The 20,219-nt window shown below is 42.7% G+C and overlaps 1 protein-coding gene across 1 annotated transcript in view; it reads right to left on the bottom strand.

Moving 5' to 3' along the window:
* Positions 1–20,219, bottom strand: part of LOC310785113 (thrombospondin-3b-like) — a 60,312-nt gene that overhangs the window by 31,975 nt on the left and 8,118 nt on the right. The window contains exons 4-9 of the mRNA XM_083646096.1: positions 18,560–18,652; positions 13,461–13,643; positions 12,131–12,207; positions 10,624–10,781; positions 8,651–8,869; positions 3,471–3,557 (exon numbers count right to left, since the gene is read on the bottom strand). Coding sequence (XP_083502222.1) covers positions 3,471–3,557; positions 8,651–8,869; positions 10,624–10,781; positions 12,131–12,207; positions 13,461–13,643; positions 18,560–18,652 — 817 coding nt within the window. The remainder of the gene's footprint in view (positions 1–3,470; positions 3,558–8,650; positions 8,870–10,623; positions 10,782–12,130; positions 12,208–13,460; positions 13,644–18,559; positions 18,653–20,219) is intronic.

Here is a 20,219-nt window from a genome sequence, read left to right as displayed (position 1 = left end):
ACTTCAGAGACAGCAGTATTCTTGTCTTCAGAGGCAGCAGTATTCTTGTCTTCAGAGACAGCAGTATTCTTGTCTTCAGAGACAGCAGTATTCTTTACTTCAGAGACAGCATTATTCTTGACTTCAGAGACAGACAGCAGTATTCTTGACTTTAGAGACAGCAGTATTCTTTACTTCAGAGACAGCAGTATTCTTGTCTTCAGAGACAGACAGCAGTATTCTTGACTTTAGAGACAGCAGTATTCTTGTCTTCAGAGACAGCAGTATTCTTGACTTCAGAGACAGCAGTATTCTTGACTTTAGAGACAGCAGTATTCTTGACTTTAGAGACAGCAGTATTCTTGACTTTAGAGACAGCAGTATTCTTGTCTTCAGAGCCAGCAGCAGTATTCTTGTCTTCAGAGACAGCAGTATTCTTGCTGAGTTCAGAGACAGCAGTATTCTTGTCTTCAGAGACAGCAGTATTCTTGACTTCAGAGACAGCAGTATTCTTTCTGACTTCAGAGACAACAGTATTCTTTCTGACTTTAGAGACAGCAGTATTCTTTCTGACTTTAGAGACAGCAGTATTCTTTCTGACTTTAGAGACAGCAGTATTCTTTCTGACTTTAGAGACAGCAGTATTCTTGACTTCAGAGACAGCAGTATTCTTGACTTTAGAGACAGCAGTATTCTTGTCTTCAGAGACAGCAGTATTCTTGACTTCAGAGACAGACAGCAGTATTCTCTCTCAGTTCAGAGACAACAGTATTCTTTCTGACTTCAGAGACAGCAGTATTCTTGTCTTCAGAGACAGCAGTATTCTTGTCTTCAGAGACAGCAGTATTCTTGACTTCAGAGACAGCAGTATTCTTGTCTTCAGAGGCAGCAGTATTCTTGTCTTCAGAGACAGCAGTATTCTTGTCTTCAGAGACAGCAGTATTCTTTACTTCAGAGACAGCATTATTCTTGACTTCAGAGACAGACAGCAGTATTCTTGACTTTAGAGACAGCAGTATTCTTTACTTCAGAGACAGCAGTATTCTTGTCTTCAGAGACAGACAGCAGTATTCTTGACTTTAGAGACAGCAGTATTCTTGTCTTCAGAGACAGCAGTATTCTTGACTTCAGAGACAGCAGTATTCTTGACTTTAGAGACAGCAGTATTCTTGACTTTAGAGACAGCAGTATTCTTGACTTTAGAGACAGCAGTATTCTTGTCTTCAGAGACAGCAGCAGTATTCTTGTCTTCAGAGACAGCAGTATTCTTGCTGAGTTCAGAGACAGCAGTATTCTTGTCTTCAGAGACAGCAGTATTCTTGACTTCAGAGATAGGGTTATAGCAATATCTAGCAGTATTCTTGACTTTAGAGACAGCCGTATTCTTGACTTTAGAGATAGGGTTATAGCAATATCTAGCAGTATTCTTGTCTTCAGAGACAGCAGTATTCTTGACTTCAGAGATAGGGTTATAGCAGTATCTAGCAGTATTCTTGACTTCAGAGACAGCAGTATTCTTGACTTCAGAGACAGCAGTATTCTTGTCTTTAGAGACAGCAGTATTCTTGTCTTCAGAGACAGCAGTATTCTTGACTTCAGAGATAGGGTTATAGCAGTATCTAGCAGTATTCTTGACTTTAGAGACAGCAGTATTCTTGACTTTAGAGATAGGGTTATTTAGCAGTATTCTTGCTGAGTGCATCAGAAGTGATTTGGTCATTTGGGGCGACTTGAGATTTCCTCTGGTGTCTGCAGACCACATGGTGGTGATGAAAGGGGGAAGATCAACAGTCCTGCAGGCTCCTGGCTGAGAGAGCCTGCCTTAGATAAACAAGGTGTAATACAAGCAGCCAGCACACTGCCAGTCTGACTGATGACCTGAGATTACATTCCGATGGCCTTACAAATGTGGAGCAGGGGGCTTTTTACTTTGAAAGGCCTGTGGGGAGAAGTTACCCTGCAAAGGCTGGACAGCAGTAGTGCACATATTCCATGAACCCTTGAAAATAACCTTACATTTACATCAATTCAACCCTTATTTCATGCAAAAATCGCCTTAAAATGAGTTATGGGAGACCCCATCAAAACCACCTTAAAACACCCCAAATTACTGCTTACTTTCTAATTTAATGTAAAATTTAGGGAGACAGGAACTTTCCATTCATAATAACTTACTAATAAACCATGTAAACCTGCACCAAAGGCATCAAAATACCTTAATTTATAGTGTCTCCACTAACCCTAACGCAACAAGCCCATTAATAAATCATTTACAACCCATGATACTAATGACTTTTTTTTATATCATGAGAAATTACGGACTTATCAGGGATACACTTATGGGCTTTGGTTTTATAGTGATCAATGAAAATTAAATGTTCTCTGTACTTCATATTTAGGCTATTTTTGAAGTGGTTCTGTTGAAATTGGTAGCCTACAAGGCTGTGCACAAAACTCTCAATAATCTGTGTAGTTAAATGTCAAAAATCAAAAGCTATGAAAGGTCAAGAAAAGGTTTGTAAAACAACGAAGGATTTGGTGAGGATGAGGAAGAGCCATTTAATCAGGTCATTTATCAGTCATAGGTCCAACAGTAGAAGCCTCCTAATATACCGTATCACTCTATCACTAAATACAACTTGAATACTGAAGCTGTTTATACCTTTTGAGATACAATTCTGCATTTCAAATGGTTTAAACATTCTCCCCATTCAATTTCATCCAGTTGCATTACTTATTCATTTATTATTCCTTAATTGTGTAAGTAAATCGCCAGAATAGTCTAATGTAAAGTTGGTCACAATACATTTGAAATAAATCTGCATTTCAGTCGATGCAAAAACAAAATAGAAATGGAGAAAAAATGAATTTGAAACTTGGCTGAAGAAAGGCGATAATAGAGATGGAAAATGTGATGATTTCATTCAGTGTTCAATGGTTAAAGTGATGTCATCTCTGCCATCTTCTTCTATCCCATTAAACATGACAGCTGATTATATTAGATATAAACATGACTCTTCATGGGACTGGACTGAGTGGTCCAGCACAAAGCCCGTCTTAAAACACCATGTCAACAGAGCATCATGCTGCTCTCAGTCAATTTCACTTGATCAATGCCAACATGACTTTGTTCAAGAAAACATAAAACTATGAAGAAAATCATGAACTTAAACCATAAACTTTGACCGAGGCAATTTCACTTTGACCAAGTCCTGAAACAAGTAGGACATTCTCCCGATAAAGGTATATTTTCTTGAATCCTGCCCGTGCAGTGAGATGATTTCACAAGAAATAAAATAAAAAACTACACAAGAACATTTTCATTAAAAAAAGCTTGATATGTCTGGATACAAGACAAAATAACTGAACAGCTTTTGCTAGATAAACTGCAGTGAACTATCTTACATAGTGTGCAGGAACAGACTTCTGTCTATGAATAACATGAACTGACTGATCTGTGACCAGCCAAACCAAAGTGTTCATGTCCTTACCTTGAGCATGTGAAGCTGCACAGCTCCACAGTGCACAGAACAGCAGACTTGAGAGCAGCTTGTCCATCTTCCAGCCAGGCAGCAACACTGTGAGGGAGCCCAGGAGCCACAAACTGAAGGCTCGGGAGTAGGCGTGGCTTAGACAGCCAAAGTCACGCCCACTTCCGGGTTAAGCCTAAGAACCAAGGGATTTTATTTGGTTAAACCAAGCGATCCATATATATATATTTGAGCTCTTCTGGGCAGATGATGGCCAGAAGTTGGAGTGGTTGTTTAAGACTGAGGTATTTAAGACTGCTAACTTTATCTCTAGGGCCTGGAATAGAAGGCAAGCACAGCTCTTTAAGTAGGTTCAGGTGGTGGTTTTCATGCTGTACAACTTTACTGTATGTATTTTGGGTGTTTTCTGTTGGTTTTATGTTTTGATCATTGTTTGTTTAAATGATGAACAGTAAAAGTGTCCTGTAAGCCCATGTGGGCTGGGCTTCATTCGAAGCATGACACTTAAATAAAGAAAATCAATCAATCAATCATATATATATATATATATATACCGGTATATATAGATGGTTTTCACCAGAGCGCAACCCCACAGCACTTCCTTTTTCTCAGCATTCGGCAAACTGCAGAAATATTCACTCGACATTGTTACTTTTGTTTTCGCTGCTCAGCTGTATAGACGGTTTTCACGGAATGGTCAGTCCTGCACTTGAATGTTTTTTTTTCTTTTATGTCCATAGCAAACACTGCAACAGGAAGTGAGCGGGGTTTCAATTTAGAATGTTTTTGTTGTCAAGTTAAAACCGTCTATATACAGTATGTATATATGTATATATATATATATATACATACATACATACATATATATATATATATACATATATACATATATATATATATGTATATATATATATAAAAGCCAGTGAGTTAAGGAGACGAGTCAAGGAGGCAACCCAAAGTGCTTCCATCTACAAAACTGCTGGAGGGAAATGTGTTTAGGCCAGCTAGACAAAGATGTAAACACTAGCTGCTGTAACGTAACTGTCTAATTGTCTAACTTATTTTCAACAGACATGAGACAGAGGCCTACTTGGCCCTACACCAAATAAAGCTGTACAGTAAATGTTAATTTTAATGTTAGCTGTAGTAGGGGAGCCTATAAGACTTTGAACTAGACCCGACTTGTCTAAAATGTGTTCAAACATATAAGAGGCTTACCTTTTCACTGTAGGAATTTTAAGGGCCGTCTTAAAGACTTTATGGAGGCCAAAGACTGTGATTATCCTAGAGGTCACAAGATGTCATTTTATACACTGAGGTCAAGTTTAGAAAAATGTCTCACTATCATCACACAATACAGCTCAACAGTCATGTGACACAATACAGCTCAACAGTCATGTGACTTTCCGTGATGTTTCCCACCCCGGAAGTGACAAAATCCAATATAAGAGTTGGTAACACTTTATAATAACGTTCAGTAGTAAAGTCATTTATAAGCTATTAGTTGATGATTTTTTCATTTACTAATGATTTGCTCATCATTTGTTCATGATTAACAAATGTGTATAGAGACATGGTTGGAATATAAAAACTTTGAATGACTTACAACTTAATCACCTACAAATGTATATTAATGTTTTGTAAAGGATTAGTTCATCATGAACTAATAGCTTATAAATGACTTACTACTGAACGTTATTATAAAGTGTTACCGAGTTTTAAGGCTGGAACAAAGCCAACCCCTGACCTACTGTATCATATCAGTTGGAGCAAAAAGACAAAATAATGACGGGGGGAAAATTTTAAAGAAAATTAAACTCACTTCCGGGGCAAGAAATGTCACGACTGTTGAGCTCTACACTCAAAAGACAGAGGAGATGGTTGTTGACTAGAAGAAGAACGCAGCCCCACCTTCCCCCATCACCCTGGGTGACTCCCCACCTTCCTCCATCACCCTGGGTGACTCCCCACCTTCCCCCATCACCCTGGGTGACTCCCCACCTTCCCCCATCACCCTGGGTGACTCCCCACCTTCCTCCATCACCCTGGGTGACTCCCCACCTTCCCCCATCACCCTGGGTGACTCCCCACCTTCCCCCATCACCCTGGGTGACTCCCCACCTTCCTCCATCACCCTGGGTGACTCCCCACCTTCCCCCATCACCCTGGGTGACTCCCCAGGGGTGGCTTTAGCTCAGGAGGTAGAGCAGGTCGGCCAATGATGCAAGGGTTGGCGGTTCGATCCCCGCTCCCTCCCAGCTGCTGTCGTTGTGTCCTTGGGCAAGACACTTAACCCTCCTTGCTCCCGATGGTGTGTAGGCACCCTGCGTGGCAGCCTGCCGCCATCGGTGTATGAATGGGTGAATGTAGACTATCTACTGATTGTAAAGCGCTTTGGATAAAAGCAGTATATAAATGCAGGCCATTCCCCACCTTCCCCCATCACCCTGGGTGACTCCCCACCTTCCCCCATCACCCTGGGTGACTCCCCACCTTCCCCCATCACCCTGGGTGACTCCCCACCTTCCCCCATCACCCTGGGTGACTCCCCAGTCAACACTGACCTTCCCCCATCACCCTGGGTGACTCCCCACCTTCCCCCATCACCCCAGTCACCCTGGGTGACTCCCCACCTTCCCCCATCACCCTGGGTGACTCCCCAGTCAACACTGACCTTCCCCCATCACCCTGGGTGACTCCCCACCTTCCCCCATCACCCCAGTCACCCTGGGTGACTCCCCGCCTTCCCCCATCACCCTGGGTGACTCCCCAGTCAACACTGACCTTCCCCCATCACCCTGGGTGACTCCCCAGTCAACACTGTGGAGTCCTGAAGCGGTCTCAGAACATCATGGCTGACCCCTCCCATCCAGGTCATAAACTCTTCAGGTCCTCCCTCATGGCAGGAGACTGATGTCTTGCAGTACCAGAACCTCTCGTCGCAGAGACAGCTTCTACCCAACTGCCATCCGCCTCTCCAATGAGACCCAAAAACAAATCAGGACTTTGTCACCCCCCACCCCCGGATGCCCCCTGAGCAAACCGGCTCTGCAACGACTGCCCCCCCCCCCCCCCCACCCCCCCACCATGGACTGGGGTGGCCAGCGCCACCCCTCAAATCTGATTGGCCACCCCCTAGACACGCCCCTGACCCTGATCTGACTGGGTTACAGAGTTTTTCTGCCTGAGTCAAACTCTCTGGATGTTATATCATTGAATCAGTCATATCTACAGTCACAGCCAGCCTCATGGTGTTTAACTGTACAATTATTTGCAACCTTGGAAAATAATGTAACATTCACTTTCAATTCCATTTGTAGTTTAAAGGCTTGATTATTAGCTAAATGAGATACACTCACCGGCCACTTTCTTTGGTCCAGCAAAGGGGTGGGGAGCGTCTGGCTGGGAACGCTTTCACGGTGGACTAGAGGGGGAAAAGTCTCTTTACAGCAGGAGTGGGATTTTTTTTTTCTCCAGAGGGCCATACTGACTTAAATCAAGTAAGCGAAGGGCCACACATTGGAGATTATACCTGCCAACACTCCTGACTTTCGCGGGAGTCTCCCTATTTTTAACCCTCTCTCCTGTTGTGATTGGTGATTTCTCGTTAATCTCCCGACACAATATAGTGATGCAAATCCAATAGCTGTGTAGCAGATGAGATTTATTAACATAATTCTGCCTTTTATTGAGCTTTTCGGGGTTGTTTTGTTTTTCTTTGAGGACCTTGGGGGCCAGATCGAGATGGTCCAGGGGTCAGGTCCAGCCCTGGGGCCACATTTTGCCCATGTGTGCTTTACAGCCATCCACTGAACGTACCATGCAGGCTGGCTGGAGCAGGCATTTGAGCTCGGCAGATTCAACACGTACAGCAGCAGAGGCATACAGATTCCACACGGGGGCGTGGAAAGGAAATCCAAATATGGCCGCAGCTGCAGTCAGAGCGGGTCGGAGCCAATGCAGAGCTTGCAGGGAGCGGAATGAGATTTCCATCCGGCACCGACTGAAATGGTCGGCACCAATGAGAGAGCTGAGTCCACCAGGCTGCACCAATGAGAGAGCTAAGTCCACCAGGCTGCACCAATGAGAGAGCTAAGTCCACCAGGCTGCACCAATGAGAGAGCTAAGGTTTGCTCTAGGTTTGCTTCTACCCAGTCAGACTAGCATTCGTGGTACAGGCCCCGGGTAGGCTAGGGGTGGAATACACTCTCGGGCTGGGCGATATATCAATATTATATCGATATTGTGATATGAGAATAGATATCGGCTTAGATTTTGGATAATGCTAATATGGTGATATGGTGCTGTCTTCCTGGTTTTAAAGGCTGCATGACAGTAAAGCATTTTCTCAACTTACCAGACTGTTCTAGCTGTTCTATTCTTTGACTTTACTCACTTAGTCATTATATCCACATTACTGAGGATTATTGATCAAAAATCTCATTGTGTCAATATTTTGTGAAAGCACCAAAAGTCATCCTTCCAATACTGATCGAGGTATTTGGTCCAAAATATTGTGATATTTCATTTTGTCCATATCGCCCAGCCTTAGTACACGCTGAAGCATCTCACCAGATATAAGGCAAGATTTACTGCGGGGCCACATTTCACCAAGAACTTGAGAAAATAGGAACCTTAGTGAACAGACAGAATCCGAAACGTGTGAGATGGTTCAACATGTTTACTATTAATGACCTGAAATCAAGTCAAAAAGCTGTTTGCCAAACCTGACAAAACATGAAAGAAAGGCTCGTTCCCTCAGCCTGCAACATCTACCTGCTTCAAGCTCCCGTCCTTCCATGACATGAGTCCTCGAGGATTCAGAGGTCATGAGTGGGATATACCCTGGAACCCTCTACGCCCTGGAATAAAGAAAAACTGTCCTCACAATAAAAGAGAGACCACCTATGGCATGATTAGCTGTGCTGATAACAAACGTTTGTGGCATTATAGACGGTTTTCACGGAATTGTGTTGCTAGGGAACAGTTTGAAACCTAGCTTATTTCCTGCCAGCTATTGAATTGGCAAACACTGGAAGACGAAGTACTGTAAGCTAGGGACAATTTAGAATGTTTATGTTGTCAAGTTCAAAGTGTCTCTTGGTGGTGGAGTTACGTATTGAGGAATGCGATTCCATTTCCTCCATGTGAAGTATGTGTGAGAGCATTCATATCCGCTCAGTCGTCCTCGTCTTCGTCGACGTCGTGGCTCGTCGGGGCAGGGAGAGCGTCCCCGGTTGGAACGCGCTCGATGCTGACGATGCCTGTGAAGACGGCGTATCCCAACATGGCTGCCAGAGCGAACAGCACCGACATGATCTGGTTGCGTCTCTTATGGGGTTCGTTGTCAAAGTCGCTGCCATCTGTTGTCTGGGTGGGTACTTTGCGGCTCGGGTTGTCTGAAAGAGACATGAAAAGTAGTATTCATTTTGTCTGCTATTTTTTTTATTTGGTCTTAGTCCTGTGTCAAATGTCTGTGTTTGTTTTTATCATATTTAGTCAACCTCATCGTGTTTTTATTTAGTCACATTTTAGGGGACATGCTCCATGTTTGTTTTAATTTGTCCATGTTTTTGTTTTTTCATGTATTCGCTATGCTTTTTAGATCTGCTTGCACACAAATTGCCCTTCTGGGACAAATAATAAACTTGAATCTTGAATCTTGTCTCAACTTAGTCAAAGAAAACAGTTTCTTTAGAATTTCCAAACTCCTTAATCTGATATTATGGGTATTAAGGTTTGACGTGCAATACAGACACAGATCTAACTGTTTAACTTCTTCTCTTCTGATTGGAGGATCTCTTCCCAATTTGTCCCTCCCAAACATTTTTCATCATGGTTTTTGTCAACAAAATGAACACTGGTCTGACAAAAGGCAGTTGGAGAGCCGATGTCACAACTGTTTTTTATATATTTTATTTTCAATTTTTTTAGAACACACAAGCAAACAAACAGGCTCAGACACAGGAAAGGAAAAGAAAGAAAAAACATACATACCGGTATATTATCGACATTCAATATTACAATGTGGTGCTACCAGCCGCATAAGGTGCTTATATGCTTGTAAGAGAGGTGGTGCAGGGGGTCCATGAGAAACCCTAACCTCGTGGAGGTCGGCTAGAACCACGTCCCAGATAGTTGAAATTGTTTTAAGTGAGTTGGTTCTCAGGAACCCGAGTCTCTCCATTCGTATAACAGAGATCATGCCCGTCAACCACAATTGAGAAGAAGGTGACTGGTTTTCGTGTCAAAATGCACACGTCTTATTCTAAGGCCTACAAAGTAACCCTTCAACTGGAGGCAGAACTTGTCATCTTCGGCTGCTTGGAGTCTTCTCTGAACTTTCCTACAGCTGTGCAGCAGTCTCTGACACAGGGGACAATTGTTGCCAAGAAACTATTCCTGAAGGAATGGAAGTCCCCCTCTTCACCCTGACGGATATGACCTCTGTTATACGGATGGAGAGACTTAGGTTCCTGAGGAACGACTCACTTCCGAAATTCTCTGCTATTTGGGACACATTTCTGGCCTACCTTGTTGAGGTTGGGGGTGACGGGTGATTCGCCGGGCTGGTTCCTCATGGACCCCCTGTGTGGGATCCCGGGCACAATACCTCCTACAAGCATATAAGCACCTTATGCGGCTGGTAGCACCATGTTGTAATATTGAATGTCGATAATAGCACGACCTAATATTGAATTTTGATATGGGTTTTGTTTTTGTTTTGTTTGCTTGTTGGTTGTTGTTTTGTTTTTCCAGTGTTTTGCCGTGCTGTGGTCATGTTTCCGAGTTGATGAATTGAACGAATGAATTCTGTATTCGCACACCTTATTGCATTTTACAATTCGCACTGTTCTATTTTTAGTAGCAAATGCAAGTAAAATGCTTGCACTGTCCAGCCCTGATTCCTGGAAAGTCACGCATTTGTAAAATTCCCTGACATTCACAGATTTCCCACCACCAGCATTTATTAGATTTTGTAACTTAACTTTCCCTGTCTTTAATATGCATCTCAAGATTCCATGATGTTCCAGAATTCCATGAGCATTGGGAATCTTGTGTAAAGGATTGCTCAACATGATTAGCCTTGAAGCAGCTGAGTGTGTTTGACCTTGGCCTGTTGATAGCATGGGATCAGCTGAGTGTGTTTGACCTTGGCCTGTTGATGGGAAGTAGACCATCAGGATGTTGGAGCAGAAGGTCCTCAGGTTCTCCAGGGAGCTGAGATGCTGCTGGAGCTTCCCGTTAGGCAGCTTGATCTTCAGCAGGGGAGCGAGGTGGCCGAACACATAGGCATCCAACGAGGATGGACTGCAAATACACAAAGACAAGTCCCATTGATTTACAAAGCTCCTTTTTACACCACATTGTGCCATAGAGTAAGTAAATAAATGAATGAATAAATAAATGAATGAATATCTGGGGTTAGGGTTGGGGTTAGGGGGAATGACACGAGCCATTCCCAAACTTAAGAATGCCGTGCCCCACTTTGAAACCATTTAATCACAACTCTGATCAACACACGAGACTAAGATGATGTATTTCTCTATATTTTGAATTTCATAAACAGAACACGTAATTTAGACATGTAATTTAAATCCCATTGATGTGTTTTATTAGTTCTGATTAGGTGAATGCAAACATTTATTTAATCATAAATATTTCATTTCTAACAATTACAAAATTTAAATTTGATAACTTTTTATCTAAATAACCCAATACCAGTCAACATTAGGCTGTGAAAACTTATCTATAAAGGGGAGACTTGAGGTCAGAGGTCAAGGGTCCCCTTTGAAATACTGTAAAATTTCAAATAAACTCCCGGGCGTTTATTTACAAAAAAAAAAAAAAAAATTCAGACCGGCGTCTATAAGGGTCTATTTCGGCGTTTAATTCTTTTTGCACAGATTTCTTGCTCTGCAAAAATGGGAAAGTATCAAATTGCTTATTTAAACCAGTATGATAGTACATGCCTAGTATTGTAGTAGAGTACAGATTGGAACAAAGAAAAACAATTAAGATGTCCTTCATCATCATCATCGTCATCGTCATCGTCCAACTACCGGTACGCTACCAGTTCATTGCTCTCCTCCTCTCCCTCTGCCAAACAGCCATACCATATTTCAAACAAGTAACATTAGCCTCCCGCTCACATTCAGTTGTTTGTGTTTCATTGGAAAGAAGCAGTTTGAATGTAATAACAAAGAAAAAAACATCTCCCCTTTGAATAAATGCCTTCAAAGCAGAGTGCTGTTCGGATTTTAAACTCATTTGTACTTTTAATTGATTTAAAACAGACGGGATGCAGCGTCTATCTTGTCTATCTCGTCTATAGCGATCACCATTGTTATCAGGTCTGACACACTTGACAACCGCATTAGCCCCGCCTGTTGCACTGTCTATTGACGCTGATTGGCACATCGTTAGCCCCCTCGGTGCCCATTGGACGAGTCATTTTTTCCAACTGAGGAAATGGCTGTTGCATGTCAGCCAGTATGCCAGAGCAGAAGCAGCCAACTCGGAGGAGTGGCGGGTTCGAAGGTCTGAAGGTAATGTGTCTTGCTCTTTGCGTTTGAACCCTTACAATCATGGCACGCTATTTCTCCATTTTATTAGGTGGGGAGTCAGGGAACTGCTGTTTGAGTGTTGAGCTCACTTACGAATCACCAAAGAAGAACTTGTGGGAGCCAAGGCGTTGAGAGAGCAGAGTCACACACTCCAGGGCGTCATGGTAAAGCTGTGGAGGAGTAAAACACGTACATAGTTACTGCTCTCCACACTCAAAAGCAGCTGGCTTTCCATAAAGGTATGTGACTTCTGCTGTATTTTATTAGAAAAGCTGAATGGAAATGGCTATTTGTTTCAAATTTCCTCAATATTTCAAAGTTTTTACACTTGCTTGAAATTAAGAAATACCAGTAGAAAGACATCTATCTAACTATGGAGCCGCCTAACAAATGCTTCAATCTCATTGCACAACAGTTGCACAAAGTCACTTTAGATGTTCTGAAATGTTTGTAAAAGTATCCTTCATAGTTCTATGACCATTAGTTGGTATATTAAAAGATCATATGTGTTGCTTCTAACATTAATAATTCTCTGTGTTGCTTCTAACATGCACAACTCTCCATCATAACTATAAATCTATACTCAACAGGGGGCACCGTCAGCTTAAGCTTTTTCTCCTCATAATTCTAGATGGTCACTTCTCTTCTAAAAGCCCTTCACTAAAATGTGGTCGCCCAGGTAATTAACTGTCTGACCCACTTATTATACAGTATGTTATGACAACAGATTGTATTTTGGCTTTGTGGGATTTATTAAGTTACCGCGCCTTTAAGAGCAAGCCTCGGCCAATAGGGAGATAGAGAGATAATTGAAAGACTTGTGGTAATTGCCACCTGCCACTTTCAATCAATTGAGATCCAGTGAATGGTGAGGTGAACTTGTTTCAGCTGACTTGTGAGGTGAACTTGTTTCAGCTGACTTGTGAGGTAGTGTGTGGATCAGTGCACAGACACTGTCAGGACTAACCACGCAGAAACTGAATGCACTCGTGTTACATTCTTTAACAGAAGGCCAGTGGATTTGGAGAGTCTAAGAGAAGGCCAACATGCAATCACTTGAACAAGATCAACGTCATTCTAAATATTTGTTTGCGTGGTTTAAAGTTGAATGACACCAGTTAAGACATTTAAAGAATCAAATTGTATATTATCAGCATTATTATAGCATTATTTTATGCAATCTAACGGCCCGCCACATACTATCCTTGAAGGTCCACTATAGGTTGATGTTAGAATGGAGCCTATGGAATGGAGCTCCGTGGGTCACGTGACCATCAAGCATTTTGGACGTCCGTTGGCGCCACTCTGCTCTCCACTACGCCCCTCATCACCTCGTCCCGGTGGCTACGTCTATGTATGTGCAAGAATCCTGTTTTTGATCCGTTTTTCCCCCAGGAGGTCATATTTGAGCCGGGCTCCTCACCTCCTTCTCCAGCTGCTCCCCTGGCTCTAGGACCTCCTCTCCTCTGACCAGCCGCAGCCTCTCCAGCTGCTGTGTCCTCATGCGGCCGGGCAGGAAGAAGCTCAGAGGGAAGGAGATGTTCTCAGCATACCAGCGCCGCGTCACATCCACGTAGTTCTTACAGTCCACCCACAGCGTGTAGATCTGAGGGAAGGAAAACCAGTAGATTATTGGAACAGCTAAATTAGTCGTTCTCAAACCTTTTCATGTCAAGGAACCTAAACTGACACAAATCAAATCATCCACACGCTATGTCCTGCCTCTCTGCACTGTTTCAGTGAGAGCAATGTTTGTTTCCACTCTGATACGTCACAACATTTTGTTTAGAACTTCCTATTTGACTATGAAGCCATGAAAATGCCTTGGTTAGAGGGTTATTTCCTCATTGATGAAGGCCTAATGTCTGGTCCTCCCAGGGGGGGTTTAGCCAGGGGCTGTGTCTGTCTGTGTAAAGCGGTTTCCACATCTTTCTTTCTTTATGTCCTCTTTGACACAGGAAGCCAGACACTTTCATACAGGAAATGCTACACAGGTTGATCACAGCAATCCTAAGACAATTCTCCCCAGGGCCAAAACCAGTAAACTTCACATACAAAGAAGGAGGAATATTTACTTATCTGCCATGATTTTTATGTATAGGGGCGAGGGCTGCCTGCAACTACGATTATTTTCATTATCGATTAATCTGTTGATTATTTTCTCCACTAATCGATTAATCGTTTGGTCTATAAAATGTCACAAAATGGTATAAAAAGGTATATCACTTTTATGATATACCTTTTTTGGTCTGTCTCATTTCAATGACAGTTAAGCACAAAATAACCACCATGGAACATAAGGCTGGGCTAATATACAACTGAACAGTATCATTCTTTTTATATGTGCAAAGCAAAAAGCTCTACATGACCAACGAGCAGTATTGACCTTGTTAAAACGACAGTGCTGTGCTTGAGAACTTGAGAAGGTGAGCAGGTCTGTTGGAGACATGTCAGAGGGACTTGAGAAGGTGAGCAGGTCTGTTGGAGACATGTCAGAGGGACTTGAGAAGGTGAGGAGGTCTGTTGGAGACATGTCAGAGGGACTTGAGAAGGTGAGGTCTGTTGGAGACATGTCAGAGGGACTTGAGAAGGTGAGCAGGTCTGTTGGAGACATGTTAGAGGGACTTGAGAAGGTCAGGAGGTCTGTTGGAGACATGTCACAGGGACTTGAGAAGGTCAGGAGGTCTGTTGGAGACATGTCAGAGGGACTTGAGAAGGTGAGCAGGTCTGTTGGAGACATGTCAGAGGGACTTGAGAAGGTCAGGAGGTCTGTTAGAGACATGTCAGAGGGACTTGAGAAGGTGAGGTCTGTTGGAGACATATCAGAGGGACTTGAGAAGGTGAGGAGGTCTGTTAGAGACATGTCAGAGGGACTTGAGAAGGTGAGGTGGTCTGTTGGAGACATGTCAGAGGGACTTGAGAAGGTCAGGAGGTCTGTTGGAGACATGTCAGAGGGACTTGAGAAGGTCAGGAGGTCTGTTGGAGACATTGAGATGTTGCTTCTGACTTGAAAGCGTTCCTGAAGCCACAGGGGGGCCTCTCCTCTTCCTCCCACTGGCACACACTGAAAGCACCCAGGAGCTTTCATATTTTAGCACCACAGAAATGCATTTCTCCTCAACCTCCCTTTAACTTTAACGCATCTGTTACATAGCATGGTCCTTTAACTTTAACACATCTGTTACATAGCATGGCCCTTTAAGTTTAATGCATCTGTTACATAGCATGGCCCTTTAAGTTTAATGCATCTGTTACATAGCATGGCCCTTTAAGTTTAATGCATCTGTTACATAGCATGGGGCACAGCTTGTTAGGCCCAGTTTACACAGCAACATAAAATGGCAAACTTTTGTTGCGTTTGGGCCTTCCAATTACATGGCAACGGTGTTATTGGGGCCTGAAAATGCAAAGAAGTGAAACCAGGTCCCAGAGTGGAATGATTTGATAACGCTACCCTTAGCGCCATGTGACGTGACAATGCTACCCTTAGCGTCGCCATGTGACGTGACAACGCTACCCTTAGCGTCGCCATGTGGCAAAACGCAATTCTTGTCTAAACTGTGATGACATGGCTCCACTTCATGCATGGAAGACAATAGTCTGAGCATTCACTAGCCTATCAACAAATTATCATGACATCAGAGTCTGATAACGAGTTGCCCAAGAAAATAAATAATGGGTGCTAACTGCCCGCTATTAATGTTCCCGAATATGAATTAATCGTTTGCGCATAATGTTATTAATTAATTAAATGACCCTACACCTCACGGCCAGATGCACTGATTTCCTCAAGTCCCAATTCTGTAATGCAACCAATCTGCAGCAGTTTATCACCATAAAAATGCATCGGTCACCGGTGACCCCTGTTTCCATCCATGTGGTCAGTGTGGACATAGTGGAGGACTACAAGTACCTGGGAGTGTTCATTGACAATAAACTGGACTGGGCAAAGAGCACTGAAGTCCTCTACAAGAAGGGTTAAAGCCGTCTCTACTTTCTCAGAAGGCTGAGGTCCTTCAACATCTGCTGGACAAAGCTGAGGATGTTTTATGAGTCTGGTGGCCAGTGCCTTCCTGTTTTGCTGTCGTGTGCTGGGGCAGCAGGCTGAGGGCAGCGGACGCCAACAGACTCAACAAACTGATCCACAAGGCCAGGGATGTCATGGGGCTGGAGCTGAGCTCTAGAGCAGTATCTGAGAGGAGAAGGTTGTCCAAGCTACGTTCCATCATTAACAACGTCTCCCACACACTCCATGATGAACTGTTCAAACACAGGAGCACTTTCAGTACAAAACTGATCCATGATGAACTGTTCAAACACAGGAGCACTTTCAGTACAAAACTGATCCATGATGAACTGTTCAAACACAGGAGCACTTTCAGTACAAAACTGATCCATGATGAACTGTTCAAACACAGGAGCACTTTCAGCGCAAAACTGATTCCACCCAGATGCACCACAGAGCGTCACAGGAAGTCATTCCTGCCTGTGGCCATCAAACTCTTTAACTCCTCCCTCAGACTCAGTAACTCCTCCCTCAGACTCAGTAACTCCTCCCTCAGACTCATTAACTCCTCCCTCAGACTCAGTAACTCCTCCCTCAGACTCATTAACTCCTCCCTCAGTCAATTAGAGCCTTGGGCCCCGTTCCAATACCCATACTTGTACTTCTTTCTTGTAGTATGTACTGCCTCTGGCCTCACAAAGTATGGATTGTAGTGTGCAGCATGCATGCAAAATGCATACTATTGGGACACACTACATCTGTCGTCACGTGAGCTTCCTGAACTCCGACCTCTTGCTCACTTCCGCCGACGTCCGCAGCGCCACATTTGAGTTTTTTTTTTTTTTTTTTTTATTCAATAAACAAAGTCTGGCAGTAACAAACAGTACATTATACAAAAAATTCAGACTAAACATTTACAAAATTGGAACAGACAATCAAATAAACAAAATAAAATAAATAAAGCAAAAACGTTAAGTCAGAGATCTAAACAGGAATCAAGATATGCATGTTTTGGTACACCCCATGCTTGTTTGGTTTTAACATATTTCAAGGCTTTCTAAAAGTTAATTACCGTATCTCATTCATGAACACGCAGCTCAGTCAGTGCGACGTAACTCCAGTAGGTGGCGGTAATGCACAAAAAGTTGTTTGCCAACCGCCATAAAACATTAGAAGAAGAAGAAGAAGACATAACTTCCTGCTGCGCAAAGGATTGTGGGGAAGTTTGGCTGAAGCAGCATGCATCGATGCATACTCCGAAATAGGAGCTGATGTAGTACAACATCCTGGTACTCTTGGCATACTGCATCTGACATACTATGTATTGGGACATACTAAATCTTTTTTTGCCTACTAAATAGTATGGAAGTATGGGTATTGGAACGGGGCCCAGGACTCACTCTACCCGTCCACAAATCAAACCAAGTTGGATAATGTATATCTGATGTGCAATAAAACTCAATGTGCAATAACTGCTAAATACCGCAATTTGTGCAATAATCAAATAATCCACATTGTTACTGTTCACTTAATAATAATAATAATAATAATAATAATAATAATAATAATAAATAAATATACCGTATATAAAATCCACACTGTTACTGTTCACTTAATAATAATAATAATAATAATAATAATAATAATAATAAAATATATATATATATATATATATATATATATATATATATATATATATATATATATATATATATATATAAAATCCACACTGTTACTGTTCACTTTATTGACGGACCTAATGCACCTTACTCCTCGTTTGTTGTTACTATACTCACACTGCTGTATATAAGAAAATAGAACATGTATTGCATATTTGTGACACTATTGTATATACCGGTAGGCTACATAACTTATATTTTATTGTTTTATGGTATATTCCTATGCCTCCTATATTGTTTGATGTCTATATTTTTCCATACCTGAGTGCGGGTAACTGTAGCATGACTCTTTCCCCTCGGGGATCAATAAAGTTATTCTGATTCTGATCAAGTTTAGTCCTAAATTTGCATCAACCTGCATACAGACATAATAGACAGAATACAGGAAGATAGGCGTTTTTACCTTCAAAATAAAAGCGATAATTTATTACTTGGTAAATAGAAAACGGAACAGTCGACTCACTAAAAATCACTTAAAATTGACTTTAATTGTCTGTGTTCTTCTGTATGTGTTCTGTGTATTTCGGATCACAGAAAAAGGTTGCAACGTGGATCTACTATTACTTTATTGAATTGCCATTATTGTGAAGGTTCTAACCGTTAGTTTCCATTTTATTCTGGCTGACTTGACACTGCTTGGAGTTGGTGCCGAGTCTGCTAACATTTGCGGCTCCAGTCTGCATGTGAATCACAAACGCTGTGTATAAACGTGGACTCAAAGGCCAGAACGCCACATCAGTTTGCCATTTCATCCAGAGAGCGTTGTGGTCTAAATGTGGCCTAAGTCTACAGAGGATCCTCAGCACAGTTCCCCAGCCCCTTCATATGATGTCTTACCAAAGCAGGCAGTAGCTTCTCCTCCAGTAGAGACACAAAGGCCAGAGTGTCTGCCCCCTCCTTGGCTGACAGGTCATAGTCTGCATTGTATTTCTGAAAGAAATGACAAGATAACAGTATAACACTATACTTATTCACAGATCAGATTTAACAGTCAACTTAGTTCAATGGGAATTACCAACATACAAAATCAATGGAATACAAATTAACTCATTCAGGGCCAGTTTAGGACTGCCAATATTTAGCACAGGCCAAAGATTTTCATAATTGTTGGTCATCTTTCAAGACCCACAGTAAATTATCTATTAGCACCAGAGTGATTTGCAATACCTCAAAATGAAGATGTACGTCTCTGGGTTCACCAGGAAAAAAAAAGTGAGCTTTTAGCATGTTCTGTACTCTACTTATAGCCATTTATATACACCCTGTTTTCCCCCAGAAGGTCTCCCAGAGAAAATAAACAGGAGAAAAGGCAATTTTTGTAAAAGGGCACAATCTCAGGCATAACTCACTCTCAATTCTTTTATTTTGAACTGTATTGACATCAGACATGTAAATATTATTCGTTAGGACACAAATGACAAAAAATATATATATATATATATATATATACACATGAAGTGCTTTTTTTTACATTCAACAATACAGTTTACTCGGTGTGAGTGAGTGTGCAGACAGACAGACAGACAGACAGACAGACAGACAGACAGACCGACAGACAGACAGACAGACAGACAGACAGACACACACACACACACACACACACGATCCCCCTTTTAGATTTCTAACCCCACATAGGATAAGCAATAACCACGCCCTGTGGCGCTGGGATTGGCCAGGAGCAACACTGGAGGGCACGCAGCCCAGCGATTTCATGAACCAACTGAAGAGCTCTTGAGAAGGACAGCGGGCTGCTGTGACTGCCTTCTGCCCGCTGCTGCCTAGCTGTTCCTGTGTTTATTTTGATTTGTTCTGGTACACCCGTCCTCGTCCATGTCTCCCTGTCATATCCTCTCTGCTATTTGATCGTTCCCGTTTTCCCCTCGGCTATTCAACACGTCCTCACCGCCCTCGCAAACTGATCGATCATTTCCTCATTCCTCCGATGATCAAACACATCTCTTGATTACTTTCTCCCGTTTTCTCCTGGCTGGCACAGAGGAAGGCGACTCCAGCTCGTGCAGCGCGCCGAGGGTGTTTCAATGGCGTTTCTCCTGTCTGCACAAGGAAGCGTTACCCGTTTTCTGCTTTTCCTCTTGCTCAATTTCAAAACAACAGCTGCGGTATGTGTTTGTTCACGTGTTGTCTTAGATGCTAGGGACCTGATACCATGTGACAGGCTGGGGAAGTGTTTTAACTATGCGCTGCACGAATAAAAACAAAAACACGTCAAACACGTCATTGGCCCTCTGGGCTATTCCTGATAACACGTCAAAGACGTCATTGGCCCTGAATGAGTTAAAAGGAGCACGTTGGAGCAGTGGTAGCGATGTCGCCTCATGGTGAGAAGCTCCTGGGTTCGGTTCCCACCTGGGCACTGGGGGCATGTTCCACCCATGTCTTCGGTGCCTGGTGCCCAGGTGGGCCTTTCTGTGTGGAGTTTGCATGTTCTCCCTGTGCTCACCTCCATATAAGAACCCCCCAGTAGAACTTTGTCTGA

This window comes from Poromitra crassiceps (genome assembly GCF_964638095.1).
Source record: "Poromitra crassiceps genome assembly, chromosome: 11".
Taxonomy (NCBI): Eukaryota; Metazoa; Chordata; class Actinopteri; order Beryciformes; family Melamphaidae; genus Poromitra; species Poromitra crassiceps.
The sequence above is the reverse complement of the archived record's forward strand: the minus strand, read 5'-3'. Positions and strand labels throughout refer to the sequence as shown.